This window comes from Loxodonta africana, chromosome 18 (assembly GCF_030014295.1).
Source record: "Loxodonta africana isolate mLoxAfr1 chromosome 18, mLoxAfr1.hap2, whole genome shotgun sequence".
NCBI classification, from domain to species: Eukaryota; Metazoa; Chordata; class Mammalia; order Proboscidea; family Elephantidae; genus Loxodonta; species Loxodonta africana.
This window is the reverse complement of record NC_087359.1, coordinates 53,300,337-53,314,648: the sequence shown is the minus strand read 5'-3', so window position 1 is coordinate 53,314,648 and position 14,312 is coordinate 53,300,337. Positions and strand designations below refer to the sequence as shown.

Genomic DNA, 14,312 nt, shown 5'->3' with positions numbered 1-14,312 from the left:
TACCCTAAGCAACCTTCCCAGCACAGTGCTGGAGGCCTGACCTCTTTTGAGCCTTTCTTTATTTGCCGCTGGCAGCCAGCAGGCAGAGGTATCGATGGGTGCTGAACAAAGGTCAGCCATCTGTAGCAGTGAAGACTGAGTCGTTCGGCTCAGCCACAGACCTTTACACCCTTTTGGCCAGATGGCCTTCCTCTTTCCTCCTCAGGCACAGGGCAGAGAGGCACATAATCTTTTCTTAAGGCCTGCTTTCTCAGGGGTCTTCTCCCCTCCCCTTGGGCACCTGGTCAGGAAGAGATGTACAGGCCTAGTGCACACCCAGCAGTTCACCCATGAGGCTAGGCCAAGTTTCTCTGAGCCACACTCCAACAACTGTACTACAGCTGTATCCAGAAGCTACCACGCCTCCAAGGGCAGCCTGAGGACCTCACTGGAAACACTGGCTGCCCTAGGTTCCTTTCCACCCAGGTCTTTACAGACGGGCTCTGACAAATCAGCATGAATGCCTGAACTCACTTGGTGCTTCTTCTTATCTGGCCTTGGGATTCCTTCTTTCCTACCCAGCTCCCGCGTTCTAGGCTGATGCATGGCCTCTCCCACATACTGGCTGGAGGTCTTGGGCAAGTCACACCACCACTAAGCTCCAGTTTCTTCATCCGTAGAACAGGAATATCTTGGCCCAGGTGACGTGGCCCAAGTGTCTCCCAAAACAGTACAGTCTCTCAAGAGAGTGCCTGTAGCCTGGGACTGGCCTGTGGTTTATCGATTCTTCTGTCAATCTCAACTATCAGACCTCTGGCATCCTCACACCAGATGGAACAGGCATCTATATTGAAACTTTATTACAAAATTATAAAGCAGAGCTCTTCTGTAACAAAAAAATACATATTTGGGTTACTTCAACACCCAAGTCAGAAAATCTCAATATAAGCCACTTGAAGTAACACATTCACATCCAAAAATTTCAACAAATTTACACAATATATATTGAGCACTAATTCCTGTACAGCTTATTCGTATTAGTTTGTATCCAACTATTCCAATGTATTATGAACCAGTCAACTGTCCAAGTCTTTTAATACAAGTCTCAACTGAAATCTCAGCAATCACAGCAAAAGCCAAGGGATAACTGGAAGAATTAGATGTTGCCATGATAATGAAAACCAAGGATCCACGAAGGGTAGCAGGAGGATTCAGGGATAAAAATCAGGCTTTCCACCCGGATTCCCAATTCACTGGAATAAGATCCAGAACTCCCAATTTTTATTTAATGTAACAATAAAGAAGTTACAAAAAGCCAGGGTTGTTTGGTACCTTTTTTAGCTAAATGGAAACCGTCACCAAAAGAGGTTAAAAGATTTAAAGGTAAGTTTAAGTTCTTTCTCCAAGATGAATAAATGACATCAGTTTCTTAATTCTTCCTGAGGTTACTAACCAGCCATTGGGATTTTAGTTTCAATTCACGTCGTCCAGCAGGGAATTTGGGGCTTGAAAGGGGAGAGTGGGTGGGGAGACAAGGCCTCAACACAGAAAGCAAGTTACGAATTGGCAGAGAGCCAGCTTCTGCCCTGAAATTATTGCTAAATATTAACTGAGTTGCATATATATGTAGACCTGTTTCAGAGTGGAACAGAGTAGCTGAATGAATGGCCCTTTGCTAAACTGGTAGGCATTGTAAACTATAGTATTTACTGTCCAGTAGAAAGGTGACTCCCCCCACTCCTACAAAGGCTGTGACCCAGAATCAGACCATCCAGGACTTGGTATAATATTGAGGTAAGTGGCCCAGTGTTCAGCTGACAATTACTTTCTAAAATTATCTCATTTCCCCAAAGGGGTAGTGGTTGATGATGGAGAGAAGCGTAAGTACGTCTGTGCCAATATCATAGGTCCCCTTAGAGGTTTCCCACTGCCTTCCAAAGTTACGATTGGTTCTTCTAGTCTGAGAGGTCTTGGCTACACACCCAGGTCTGCCAAGGCTTGTGTAAGGTTTGCATAGTTCATCCATTGACAGTGGGAGGACACACAGCTCTTCTGATAGCATGTGTGTTTTGTGCTTGGCTGAGCTTCTCCAATAGACTTTCCTTAAGCCCTCTGCTCCTCCAGTGGTGTCAAGATCCTAAGCGGGCTCAAACCTACTCATTACATGGCTCTTCCTAAAGGACCTAGAGAATGCTTTTTCCTGATCTGCCCCCAAATTAGTAGACTGAGAAAGGAAATGGGAGTCGGGACTCCAGCAAGCTGTGGAATTAAGGCCTCTGGCTGCCTGTTCAAGGACAGAACCCAGCCTCCTTCAGTACCTTCTGACACCTCTTGGGACGTCTGTCCTACATGTTTGGTCACTAGGAACTTCATGGGAAGCCAGGCTGGAGAAGAGCAGACTTTTTGCTTAAGTCGCTAAACCTTCTATATGGAAGCCAGTGAGACCAAGTTTAGAAATTCCAGTGGAAAGAGAGGGACTTCATTCTCAGGGGAAAGTATTAGTTTAAAACTTACGCTTGTTGGAAAAGGAGGATCAGAAGTCAAAGTTAAACAGAAGCCACTCTTTCCTCCCAAAGCTTTCCCTTTCCTCATACACTAAAAGCAAAGATGGTGCCAAGTCAGGCCCTAAGAGAGGAAGCAGCAGAGATGACCCCCACACCACCCTCACACAGAGACGAATTCCTTAGCAGCTTTGGAGCCAGATGCTTGGTTGGCCCTCAAGGTGGGGTAAGGAGACTGACAGCTTCCAATCCCAGCCCTTAAGGAAGCAACTCTTAACTCTGAAAATTTTCAATAGTATTTGTGTTTGATTTCTCACCAGAGGTAAATTTCCATTTAAAAAACCCGTCATTGCTATCCTATGGAGTCAGTTCTGACTCACAGCAACCCCAGGGGACAGAGCAGAACTGCCCCACGGGGTTTCCAAGGCTGTGAATCTTTATGGGAGCAGATTGCCAGGTCTTTTCTCTCATGAAGCAGCTGGTGGGATCGAACTGCCAACCTTTCAGTTAGCAGCTGAGCACTTAACCACTGCGCCACCAGGGCTCCTTAACTCTTAACAACTTAGAAATTTTTCAGTAACATTTGTGTTTCATTTTTCACCAAAGGTAAGTTTACTGGTCCAAAATTCTGTGTCTGGAGGACCACTATTGGTCTGGTAAGCTAACATCTTTTTCATCCAAAGAAACAAATGGATTCTAGGCAACATACCAAGAGATGTCAGCAAAGAGCAAAGGTAGGTTAAAGCACAGAAAGCCAGAGGGACCAAAAATAAAACCAGGTGTGCTGCGGAGGAAGGGAACCATTTCTAGCAGGACTTCTGATGGATGGAACACAGAGGCAAGCTTCTTGGCAGGACGGGTGGGGAACAGGATGGAGGAAGGGTGAAACTGCAGGAGAAGGTATCTGGGTTCTCAGAGGAAAGGAGGAGACAGATCCAAGTTCTGGAAAGTCTGTTCATCAATTACTATAATCATTCCAAGGTCGTCGAAACAGGGTCTTGGCCGAGCAATCTGTACCAGTCCCACTAGCCTCAGGCTCTGTTGGCCAAGAGGTGCAACCAGTGGCAAGACGAGCATGCCCGGGAGTGACGTGGCATCTCTGTCTGCCTTGGTCTTGGGAACGTTCTGCAAATTTTCTTCTGTTAGTATGCCCCCTGTAAGCTGGCCAACCCTGAGCCCAGACACTCAAGGCTGTGTCCCTGTAAGGCACTGAAGAAGCCGGTACAAGCCCTCAGGATCGGAAGACGTGTACAGCTCGGATCACGTACTGCCGGCAGATAGGACACTCATTCATGCGCTTGCCACACTTGGTACAGGTCACCATGTGGCCACACTCCAGCAGAACACAGTCAATGGGTGAATCCATGCAGATCTTACAGAGGTTCTCCTCCAGGCCAGGTGACGCTGCTCCCTCTGTACAAAAACACACAGGGCAGGAAAAAAAGGGTGGAGGCAAAAGTAAGGAGATTGTCTAAGTGTATGGGGTGGTGCGGGTACAGAGGTTGGAGAGGGTGGCCACACTGAACAAACCCCCAAATCCGCACACCTTCCTCAAGTGGAGCTCCTCCAAGAAAACACTTCCTCAGTGACCAACTCCAGCGCTTGTTTAATGTACACCTCCTCCCAGAGGGCTATAGATTTGAAAGGTATAGCACGTGTGGATCAAATACATCCCAGAGCATGAGAACTAAGGCAAAGTCCTCAAAGCTTAAAAGAAAGAATTTTCAGACAATTGAGGCTGTAATATAGTGAGTGGCACTTAGGGACTCATTATCCCCTGAGGCAGAACATGCTGAAAAGATAAAAGTGGTTCAGAAAAGTTTAGATATAAAGGGAACTGGAATGAATGGTTCATTAAGGTTAATGAGGCGTATCTGTAAACATATCACCAATTTAATAAAGTCAAGGATCATGGGAGTCCCTGTGCCATCCCACAAACTACCCCTGGCTCCCTCTGAGGAGACTTCCTGGGTGGAGAGCCCAGCAGAAATCACTGCTCCCTCTTCTGTGCTCCCCTACACAACTGTGGCCACCCCCCCGGCTGCTTATCACACTGGATTACAGTTTTGAGTCTGCCTACTTATCTCCCTAACTCAACAAATTTAATCAATTTCCACAATTATATACTTAGCATTTGCTATATGCTCTGAGGTCAGATATTCATCTTCGAATCCCCAAAACTCCAGTCACATGATAGCTACTCTCTAAATGTCTGATAAATGAACTTCTCCAAAGGAATGACAACAGCTAACATTTACTAATGCTTACTATGTGACAGGCAGGGTCCTAAGAGCTTCACATGTATTAAAATTGAATCTTCACAAAAACTATGAAGTAGGTACTCTAGTTACTCTTATTTTATAAACAAGGCAACTGAGGCCAGAGTTAAGTGGCTTGCCCAATGGCACACAGCTGGTAAGTAGAGGAGCCAGGATTCAAACCAGGCCTTTGAACTGGTTCATTCCGGTTCAAACCCCTGCTGAGAATTTGTATTTCTGCCCTAGATATACTGAATCAGAATCTACATTTTTAACAAGACCCCCAGGTGATTCTTACATATAATAAATTTTGAGACCCACTGGTCTACTAGTGGTTCTCAGAACTGGTCCCTAATCAGCAGCATTGGCATTGCCTGGGAACTTGTTAGAAACGCAAATTCTCAGCAGGGGTTCGAACTGGACCAAACCGGGACAAACCTGTTCGAAGCCTTGATTCAAAGCCAGGCACCGCCTGGCTAGGTGCCCGAGCACGGACTAACCCACCAACCCAGTGCCGTCGAGTCAATTCTGACCCTATAGAGCACGGACTATCCAGCTACTATTAACCAAAACCAAACCCAGTGCCGTCGAGTCAATTCCAACTCATAGTGACCCTATGGGACAGAGTAGAACTGCCCCATAGAGTTTTCAAGGAGCACCTGGCAGATTCAAACTGCTGACCCTTTGGTTAGCAGCTGTAGCACTTAACCACTACACCACCAGGGTTTCCCAGGGCCTTGAGGGCATCATTAAATGTTCAGCGGCTGCTGGCGGTGGTGGGATACAGCTGGCATCACCAATGTTTATCTGCAAACAGGAAAACGTTCCTGTCCAAAAGCCCAGTCATCCCCAACCTGTCTTAAACGGTAGCCTGAACTAGGCAGTCATAAATGGGGGACTCATACATGATCACTTCTACCATTTGGGGTTTGGGGGCTCCACAGAGGTATGATCCCGTACCCTGTTGCTTCTGAACTTTCTTCGCCTCTTTTCTGGACTATTCAAAAAGTCAAGAAACACTTCCCGTAGGAGGCAGGCTGGCTACACAGGAGATAGGCTAGCTATGAAAGGTGGTGACACCTACTTACCTCCTTTGAGCAGCTGTTGGCCCTAACAGGGCAGGTTTTGAACGAATGAACTATACAGATACCTAACATGAGCTAGAACTATTTATAGAATTCCAACGACTTGTTACTTCTCTCAGGGCTAACAATAAACTCATCCACTTAGCTGCCCAGCACTTTGCCAGGGAATCAGAAATGGAAACAAAGGCATCAGAGCGGATTAGCCTGATCTTGGTACCAGGTGGGTCTAGAACTCCAAATTGTTTTGAGGAATGGAGAAAAGCTCAACTCTCAAGAATTCAGACATAAAACTCTATCCCATTCTGAGCAAAAGGACATTTTACTTTACTAAATAATAAATCTGAGAAGTCTCCTGAAAAAGTGTCAAAATGCTTTGCAGGCCCCAACAGTACTGTGAGAAAGTTTTTCTTGGGGAGGAGCGCATAACCACATAAGCTCAAGGCTTTCAAAAGCTTACAGCACATTTTACAAAGATCCAGTCAGGATTCCTGCAGTGTGGCTGGGGGGTACCCCAGGCCCAGTGGGGGTCTTTCACACACAGGCAGGCGTGCAGCAGCAGAGCTGGGATATGCATGTTTTGTCCAGAGAGCACCACACGTGATGCCTTTCCTGACCTGCTACCCACACAGACAAGGCTCTCTCCGGCCACCACCTTTCTTTTTTGGTTGATATCAGCAGCTGGTAGACAACCTGAGTGATTTCCCTGAAGGGCATGCAGAGACTTCCCCACCCAGGCCAGAGCTCACTGGGCACAAGGGAAAGGAGGGCCCTGCCCCCAAGGGTATGAACAATGAGCCCAGCGTGGCCCAGGCTCCCACACTCACTTTGGTGCGAGGGTTGTTAGAAATGCTGGCATCTGAGCTCACAGCAGACTGGCACCCAGGTCTGCCCCTAGGTATGCTGCTGCTCTTCCTTCACAGGCAGGGGAAAGTGAGCCTTTCTAAAGGTGCTGAGAAGCCCTAGGTTCTACCGAACTGCCCACACAGCCTCTCTGTGATGCCCATATGCTCAGAATTCTTAGCTGTTAATAGGCATCAGGATTGAAGGAGGTGAAGGACAGAGAAGCTAAGAGCCTAAGCCCATTCTCAAAAAACAACTACATACAGTTCTGATCTTCAGCACCACACACTGAAAAGGAAAGAAAAAGAAGACGTCTGAATACACTAGGACACGATGGCATGAGGAGAGTCTCCCACGAGCCCGAGTTCATTCCTGACTCCTCCCTGCTGGGACCCCGGTCTGCCAAGTGCCCAGACAGAGACTGGCCCTCCGTGCTCACTCTGCATACTGAGAACTCTCACACAGCGACTGCTGCTCGTGCCTCCAGTCTAGTCTTGGAGAAAGGTATTCCCCTGCTTTGCATGAACAAAACTGCCAAACAGGGAGGATACTGTATACACACAATGTCCTTTTCTATTGCTTTTGAAGCCAACATTAAAGAAAGAAGGAACCATCAGGCTGTCTCAAGCAGTCTGAAGTTCACAGGTGGAGCCAGCTCTTTATTTCCCCAGCTCTTCACAACACTCGGAGACTCTTGGGACGTTCCCAAAGGGAAGACTGAATCTCCATCTCAGTAGGTCTCAGTCTGTGATCAGGTGTGTAGCCAAACTTCCCCTACCTCTGATGAGCTCGAGCTACTGGCAGAGGAGAGCCTGAAATCCTAGCACACAAGGCCGCTCTGCAGGAGCTAAACCAGCTGAGGATGAGACGGGAAGATGAGGGTTCTGTGGTGAAACAATTTTAGGAACTGCTGAGCTCAAATCGGCTAAATGTGTTTGCCTTCTGCAGGACTTTTCTGCCTTTAACATAATAGTATCTACCACAGTCAGTAACGGAGGGACATACTGTGTATTTTTTCCAAAACTCATTTGGCCACAGAGCCAGGTATTTTACTAGGTGTCTCCTGAAAATGGTACCATGCAAAATGCTTTGGAAATGGAAAGGAAAAGTCCAAGTATAGGCAGAACAACAAATATATTCCCCTCACGCCGCGGGTGCTAAGATTCATTTTCTTATCTCCCAAGTATTTAGAATGAGTACGGTTGGAGGTAGTAGTGAATACAGAGAGAGTGAGGTAAGTGGGAAAGACTCAGGATTTACAAACCAGGAAATCCTCAGTTTAAGTTCAGGCTCCACAGTAAACGGGGGACCTAATAATATCTATGTCACAGGTTGCTCTGAGGGTTAAATAAACATATAAAGTGCCTGGGCCAGTCCTGGCACTCAAGCCACAAATGACAGCTATTATTAGATGGTGCAAATGTGTAAGGTGACTTCCCCTCTCAGCTAAGAGGGTGGAAACTGAGTCAGGTCAATGACATCATGCTTTAGAGTGACAGCAAATACTCAAGAACTCTGTAGCTGCCACCCAGACAAGCCCTTACCCAGGTGCTGGAGTCCTTTCTGGTCTTTGTACAGCCACGTCACCCTCTCCATCAGCTCCCACTTCTCACAGCAGCCTTTGTAGTTGACGAAGTTGCGAGCCAGGATCTCCTTCAGCTGCCTCACAGTCAGCGCTTCAATGTCCTCCACGTTGGTCAGGTCAGACAGAGAGGCCCTCCGGCCTGGGACGAAGCTGTCCTCTGAGTCGAGGGACTGCAAAGGCAGAGATCAGAACAGTGGGCTCAGTGCTTGCCCTCCCGAGCTCTCTCTCCGGGCACCCAGAGCACTCATCACAGTTCTTTTGGTGACTGACCTCAAGAGGAGTACCAGGCAGAAACAGTATCTAGCATGGTGTTTTGCACTGCCAAACCAGCCACAGTCTTTGCTAGACCTACAATCCTGTGCTCAGGCACTGCCAGCCACAGACCAATGAATCACACGATAGAGAAGAAGCACTGGTTTGAGTTAGGATGGCCCTAATGTTGAATCCTGATTCATCCGCTAATTAAGGCTAAATAATATCGGACAAGTTGCTTACCTCTCTGAACCTGGTTACCCCCCTCTATAAGGGAGAGATCAGCAGTACCAACTACCCAGGGTTCCTGTGAAGATTAAATGTGGTAGCACATAAAATGCCCTAGCGTGGGGCTGGCCTTCCTCTCTCTTCTGAAGAGTTCTGCTCTCCCACAGAAGAGGCATATGTCCCTGGCAAGCACTCCTCTGTATATAACCTCAACCACAACTCCGTGGCCCTGATGGCTGTGCTCCTGGACTGGCCCCTGCCATGACTGAGACATGAACTCCTTCTCATCGTTCCTCCTAACCATTTGACCACCTTCCCCTGACAATGGTGACTATGTGCTAGAAGCAGGAGGAAGGAAGGAGATATGCACAGTAGCACCAGGAGCCTGCCCTCTGGGAGCTCTGAGAAAGTCAAGAGACTGGAAACCACCGATCATGACACTTGCTGGAACCCAGTGTGCCCTCACAGTTCCTCACTAGCACACTGACGGCTTCAAGGGTTCATCTGGAATGCTACCACTAGCCTCCTCCACCCCTGAAAAGAGAATTCAGAAGGACGATCACCACACACCAATCCTTTTCTCTCCACTCAGAGTCTGCTGAGAGGTTCCTTCCGACATTAAGAGCACAAGTGAAAGGTCAAAGGCATAGGCACAGACGCTAGCAGAGGCCCCACCTGGGTCTCCTCCTCGGCAGGTACTCTGGCTGTGCTCTCCAGGTAGACGGGTTCCTCTTGGTCCTGAGACACATGGCCATTGGCCTGTGGGAAGAGAAAGGTGCCATCACATCCAAAGAGATGGGGGAATTTTCATAGCGTGGTCCTCTTTCTGTTCTTTCTAGCTCACACTATATCCAAAATGTATTCCCATCTCCTCCAAAATAGCATTACAAAAGCATGCTCTCTAATACTGGCTTTGTGAGACAGAAAAACGGTAAAAGGAGACTTCAATAGATAAACTGCTCCCTCTAGAACAAGAGTGCACTAACTCTGCCCACCACCAGGATGGCATCAGCCACCACCCACCATCAACTCAGTCTCAACTTGTCCAGTCCACTGTGGGACTACTCTCTAACTGCCACAGATTCTTCTTGATACTGACCCAAAGCTGCCCTCCCTATAACTTCCACCCTCAGCCCCTGGTTCTGCCCCTTAGACCAACATCCATGGTTTTTCCCATACTGTTCATATTGTATCTTCACCCCAATCCACACTAAACCTCCCTGGTTCCCTTGACTGAACCTCGTGAGACAAAGTTTCCAGACTCCCACCACTCTATTCCCCTCTCTTCTGGCTTAGTTACTGCTCTCACATTCTAGAAATGTGCTCCAACCAACAGGGCACACTATGACCAAGGGCTGTCTTCAAATCTGGCCACTAAATTATTTTAATACATCTAAGAATCTATTAGCCTAACTTGACAAGACAATGCCTGCCCTACTCTGCTTAGAATTCTAACTTCTCAAAAAGTTCTTCCTGGGTTTTGCTTTAGGAAGTTTGCCAAAGAGTAGTCAGAACTGAGCACCCCGATCCCATCACCACTCAAATCACAAACCCCTTACCGGGCTCCCCTTCGTCCACTGCTGCCTCCCAGCTAAGGGCCTGATGTGCACTCAGGGCAAGATGTCTGAGCTCACGAACCTTTTCTACTAGACCCTGGAGCACTGGGAAAGGGACACTTGGAGAAAGCAAAGTCGCCCACTGTCACCCACCACCCTCCTGAATCAGGATGCCTGAACCGGAGCTAACAAGAGGCGGCAAACTGATACAATATGAAATGTAGAAATAACCAAAAAATGCCAAGTGACGAGAAGATTACACACGGAGCACACGTGTGGGGTGCATCTCAAACAAGCCTTCACGAACACCCTTAGTTTTCTCTTATTTTACTTAGATGTGGTGCCCACTGGCCTTTTGGATCGTGTCACTTTGGAGTTATGAAAAGCCTTTCAGAACCTACTCTGTTCCTAAGTAGACAGCCTGTGTATGTCTTTTTTCCCCAGAAACAGAAACTGGATTTTCTGCTGCAGAGCATGCTCTTGGCTTTCCAGTTTGCCCACTGGCTAAATCAATATCTACAACTCCTGTCTGTCCACGATATTGCTTACTCCACATACTTTCTTCCTTAGCAACTATTGCCAAGGCATTAAAGACAAAGGAGAGAGCCCTGGTGGAGCAATATTTCGAGGTGATCTGCACTCTAGGTGCAGCTCACGTGTGGACTTCTTGGGTAGCCTCACACAAAAGTTATTTAGCATCCTCATGCCTGTTTTTCCTGCTTGCAAAATGCAGATCCCACCAGAACAGGGCACGTAAGCTGACACTAAGGCCCTCTGAAAACCTCAGAGGAAAAGTACTCAATGAGATCTGGTACCTAACCTGATCTCTAGTTGTCATCTGGAAATTTCTGGATAATGACTTACACCCTTCATTGAAAATCCCACTCAACGGTTCTTCAAGAAAAAATAATTTCCTCTTTAAGTGCCTCTCCTGGCTCCGCATAAACAAAGAGGAGTGCCCCAAAGAACCAAGGAAAGGGAGGAAGTCACAGGGGGAGGTAATATCTGTCCAGTAGATACAGCCCCAGAGCTTAGGAAAGAGTTAAACTCCAGCTGGGGAGAAAACATGCTCAAGCCAACAAAGGAGTTAAGCGATTTTACTGCAGTTAAATCATGCTATCACACTGGCCTTTATGCCTCAGTGCCCATCAAGAGCTGAAGCAGGGGCCGAGTCCTGGCAAAGGAGCTGATCACAAACAAGGGGCAGCAGACATCCACACCATGTGTGGGAACTCACAACACTAGTTATAGACTAGCTCTAAGGAGCTCCAAGCTCTTTATGCAGTGAAACCTGTGAGAGTCGAAACTCAATGGCTCTCCTATAGCTCTCTGTTAGTAGAAAATATTTGAGTTTCCTTCTCTAACAGGTTTCCACCTTACACAGGTTCTGCTGTATGTGGTATCACACTATTCAGCCCTGCCAATATCCTAGCAAGAACAAAAGTGGGCTGCTATTGCTAACCCTACCTGACTGCTGAAGCTCAAAGTCTGTCCAAGGTGACGAAGGAGTCAGTGACAAAACTGGATGTGGAAACGAGATCTTCTAGATTCTAAGCCCCTCACTGCTGCCCAAGCCATATAAACAACAGAGTCATCTGTTAGGTACTGAAGCCTATCTATATAACCCCTCTACTCCTTACACACATTTGATAAATCTGGTACAAAAGATCTCTCTAAAGTGTTAAAAAGCAAAGATGTCATCACTTTTAGGACTAAGGTGTGCCTGACCCAAGCCATGGTATTTTCAATTGCCTCATATGCATGTGAAAGCTGGACAAAAAATAAGGAAGACTGAATTGGTGCCTTTGAATTATGGTGTTGGCAAAGAATACTGAATATACTATGGACTGCTAGAAGAATGAACAAAATCTGTCTCGGAATTAGTACAGCCAGAATACTCCTTAGAAGCAAGGGTAGCGAGGCTTCATCTCACATACTTTGGACAGGTTATCAGGAGGGACCAGCCCCTGGAGAAGGACGTTGTGCTTGGTAAAGTAGAGGCTCAGCAAAGAGAAGACCCTCGGTGAGATGCGTTGACACAATGGCTGCAAAAATGGGCTCAAACATAACGATTGGAAGGATGACGCTGGACCAGGCAGTGTTTTGTTCTGTTGTACACAGGGTGGCTGTGAGTCGGAACAGACTCGACGGTACCTAACAACAACACTCCTTACGCAATGGGTTAATAAGTCCATTGGCCTCACTCCATCTTCCCTCTCAGAGGTGGGATTTTTGAGGGCAGGGACAGTGTGTTTACTCAGCTTTCTATTTCCCATGCCTGGTTCCTAATGTAGTCAATGTGCTTTTAGCTTACCATTTCCAGACCCCAGTGGGATAACAGTAAAGCAGCTTGCAATATAATAGTATGTCAACCACTCTCCCTCCCAAATGGTAAAGGAGCTTCTTGTTCTTGGTCACAATGTTTCTCTCCTCCCTCTCACCTCCACATATTCTTTTTTTTGTCTTTTTTTTTCATGTGCCTTGTGATGGTTACTAAGGAATTGAGCTCCCCGTCCAGCTATAAAGGCCACAACAAAGGTGATTAAGTAGGAGGGCAAATTTGAGCAGAACTAAATTTGCAGAGTTAATGCTGAGTTTTCTCAGAACATTTCTGGAACAATGAATTTTTTAAAAAATGTCTAACTGGGATATGTACCTAATAAAAACCAAAGAAATCCAGTACTGTGCACATCACCTCTGAAGAAAGCCCAAACGTGAATGTGACGTCCAGAAAACATCACTTCTTGTATCACTAGGCAGAAAGGCTTCACATAATGAGACATTTAACCTTGCACCCCACTCCCACAGTGCAGGCAGGAGAAGAAAATGAGCTGTCAAACCGGCATAGATTGGCAGAGACCGTGAATGGCCCATACCTGCTGGTTTTCCTGAGGCTGGGCTGAGGGCACAGAGGTGGCTTGTGCAGGTGAGGAAGGGAGGCTGGGTGAGGTAGGGGGTGCTGTGCTGGTGGGAGGCTGGGTCAGGAAGGCCTGCTGCTCAGGGAAGTCCGAGGACAAGGTGGGGGCACGAGTCCTGTCCGCCTGGGGGATTACAGGCTGCTGGTCAAGCACCAAGAACACCAGCTCCTCCTTCTCCCGGCACATTTCGGTGGAGATGTCATGGAGGCTGAGATAGTCCCTCAGGTCCTTCACCTTCATCTTCATGAGTTCTTCCCGCTGAAAGGCTGTGGCTCGGAATCGTTGGCAGAGAAGGCAGAGGCGGGGCCCATTCCCCACTTGGCTCGAACAGGTCATGCAGAAATTTTTCTTACAGTCCAAGCAGGTCTGCTGCTTAGAGCAAGAGGCAGAGGAAACCATGTCAGATTCAGAGAACAAGACACAGCGTGGGATGGGAGCTTTAGGGCTGCCAAGCCTAGCAAGACCTCCTCCAATTGCTTTTATTAAGCTAGCTCTTATATCTAAGGCTGTAAGAAATTCTACAGGTTAAAAACCAGTCAGAGGTGGCAGACCACCTGTATGTATCTGTGTATCCATATACAGGGTACTTTACACTTACTGTCTGAGGTTTTATCTTCCCATATTACTGATGAAGAAACTGAGGATATTAAGTCTAGCAGCTTTGGAATCAGAAAGTCACCTTCCCTTTCTTCTTTCAGTATCACTTTGGGTATGGAACTCAGCCTCTCTGACCCTCAGTTTCCTCATCTGTAAATGGGGATGATAACAGCATCTATCTCATACGAGATAATGCATTTAGCTTATCTGACACATAATGAGTCCTCACTAAATGTAACTGTTTCAATTATTTTTGCTAAGAAATACTGGTTAATGATGAGAGCCAGGATTCAAGTCCTACTTTCTGATCCTAAACTATAATTCTTTCTGCTTTGTTGCTTCATGGTGGTGGTGGTAGTTATTACTATTAGTTAAATTTAACTCAGAAGAAAGGCCTGGCCATCTACTTCACAAAAATCAGCCATTAAAAACCTAACAGAGCATAGTTGTACTCTGACATACATGGGGTCGCCATGAGCTGCAAACAACTCAGCGGCAACTGGATTTTACCTA

At 47.0% G+C, this 14,312-nt stretch overlaps 1 protein-coding gene across 8 annotated transcripts in view; it reads right to left on the bottom strand.

Annotated features, from left to right (window-relative positions):
- Positions 1–822: 822 nt before the first annotated feature.
- The window catches only part of RFFL (ring finger and FYVE like domain containing E3 ubiquitin protein ligase), a 77,500-nt gene continuing 64,010 nt past the window's right edge, over positions 823–14,312 (bottom strand). For 7 of the 8 annotated variants that reach the window (XM_010594233.3, XM_023553478.2, XM_064271420.1 and 4 more), the window contains exons 3-6: positions 13,161–13,571; positions 9,404–9,487; positions 8,208–8,418; positions 823–3,893 (exon numbers count right to left, since the gene is read on the bottom strand). In XM_010594233.3, coding sequence (XP_010592535.1) covers positions 3,712–3,893; positions 8,208–8,418; positions 9,404–9,487; positions 13,161–13,571 — 888 coding nt within the window. In that variant the 3' untranslated portion in view covers positions 823–3,711. The remainder of the gene's footprint in view (positions 3,894–8,207; positions 8,419–9,403; positions 9,488–13,160; positions 13,572–14,312) is intronic. The other variant, XM_064271418.1, reaches the window with a different exon arrangement.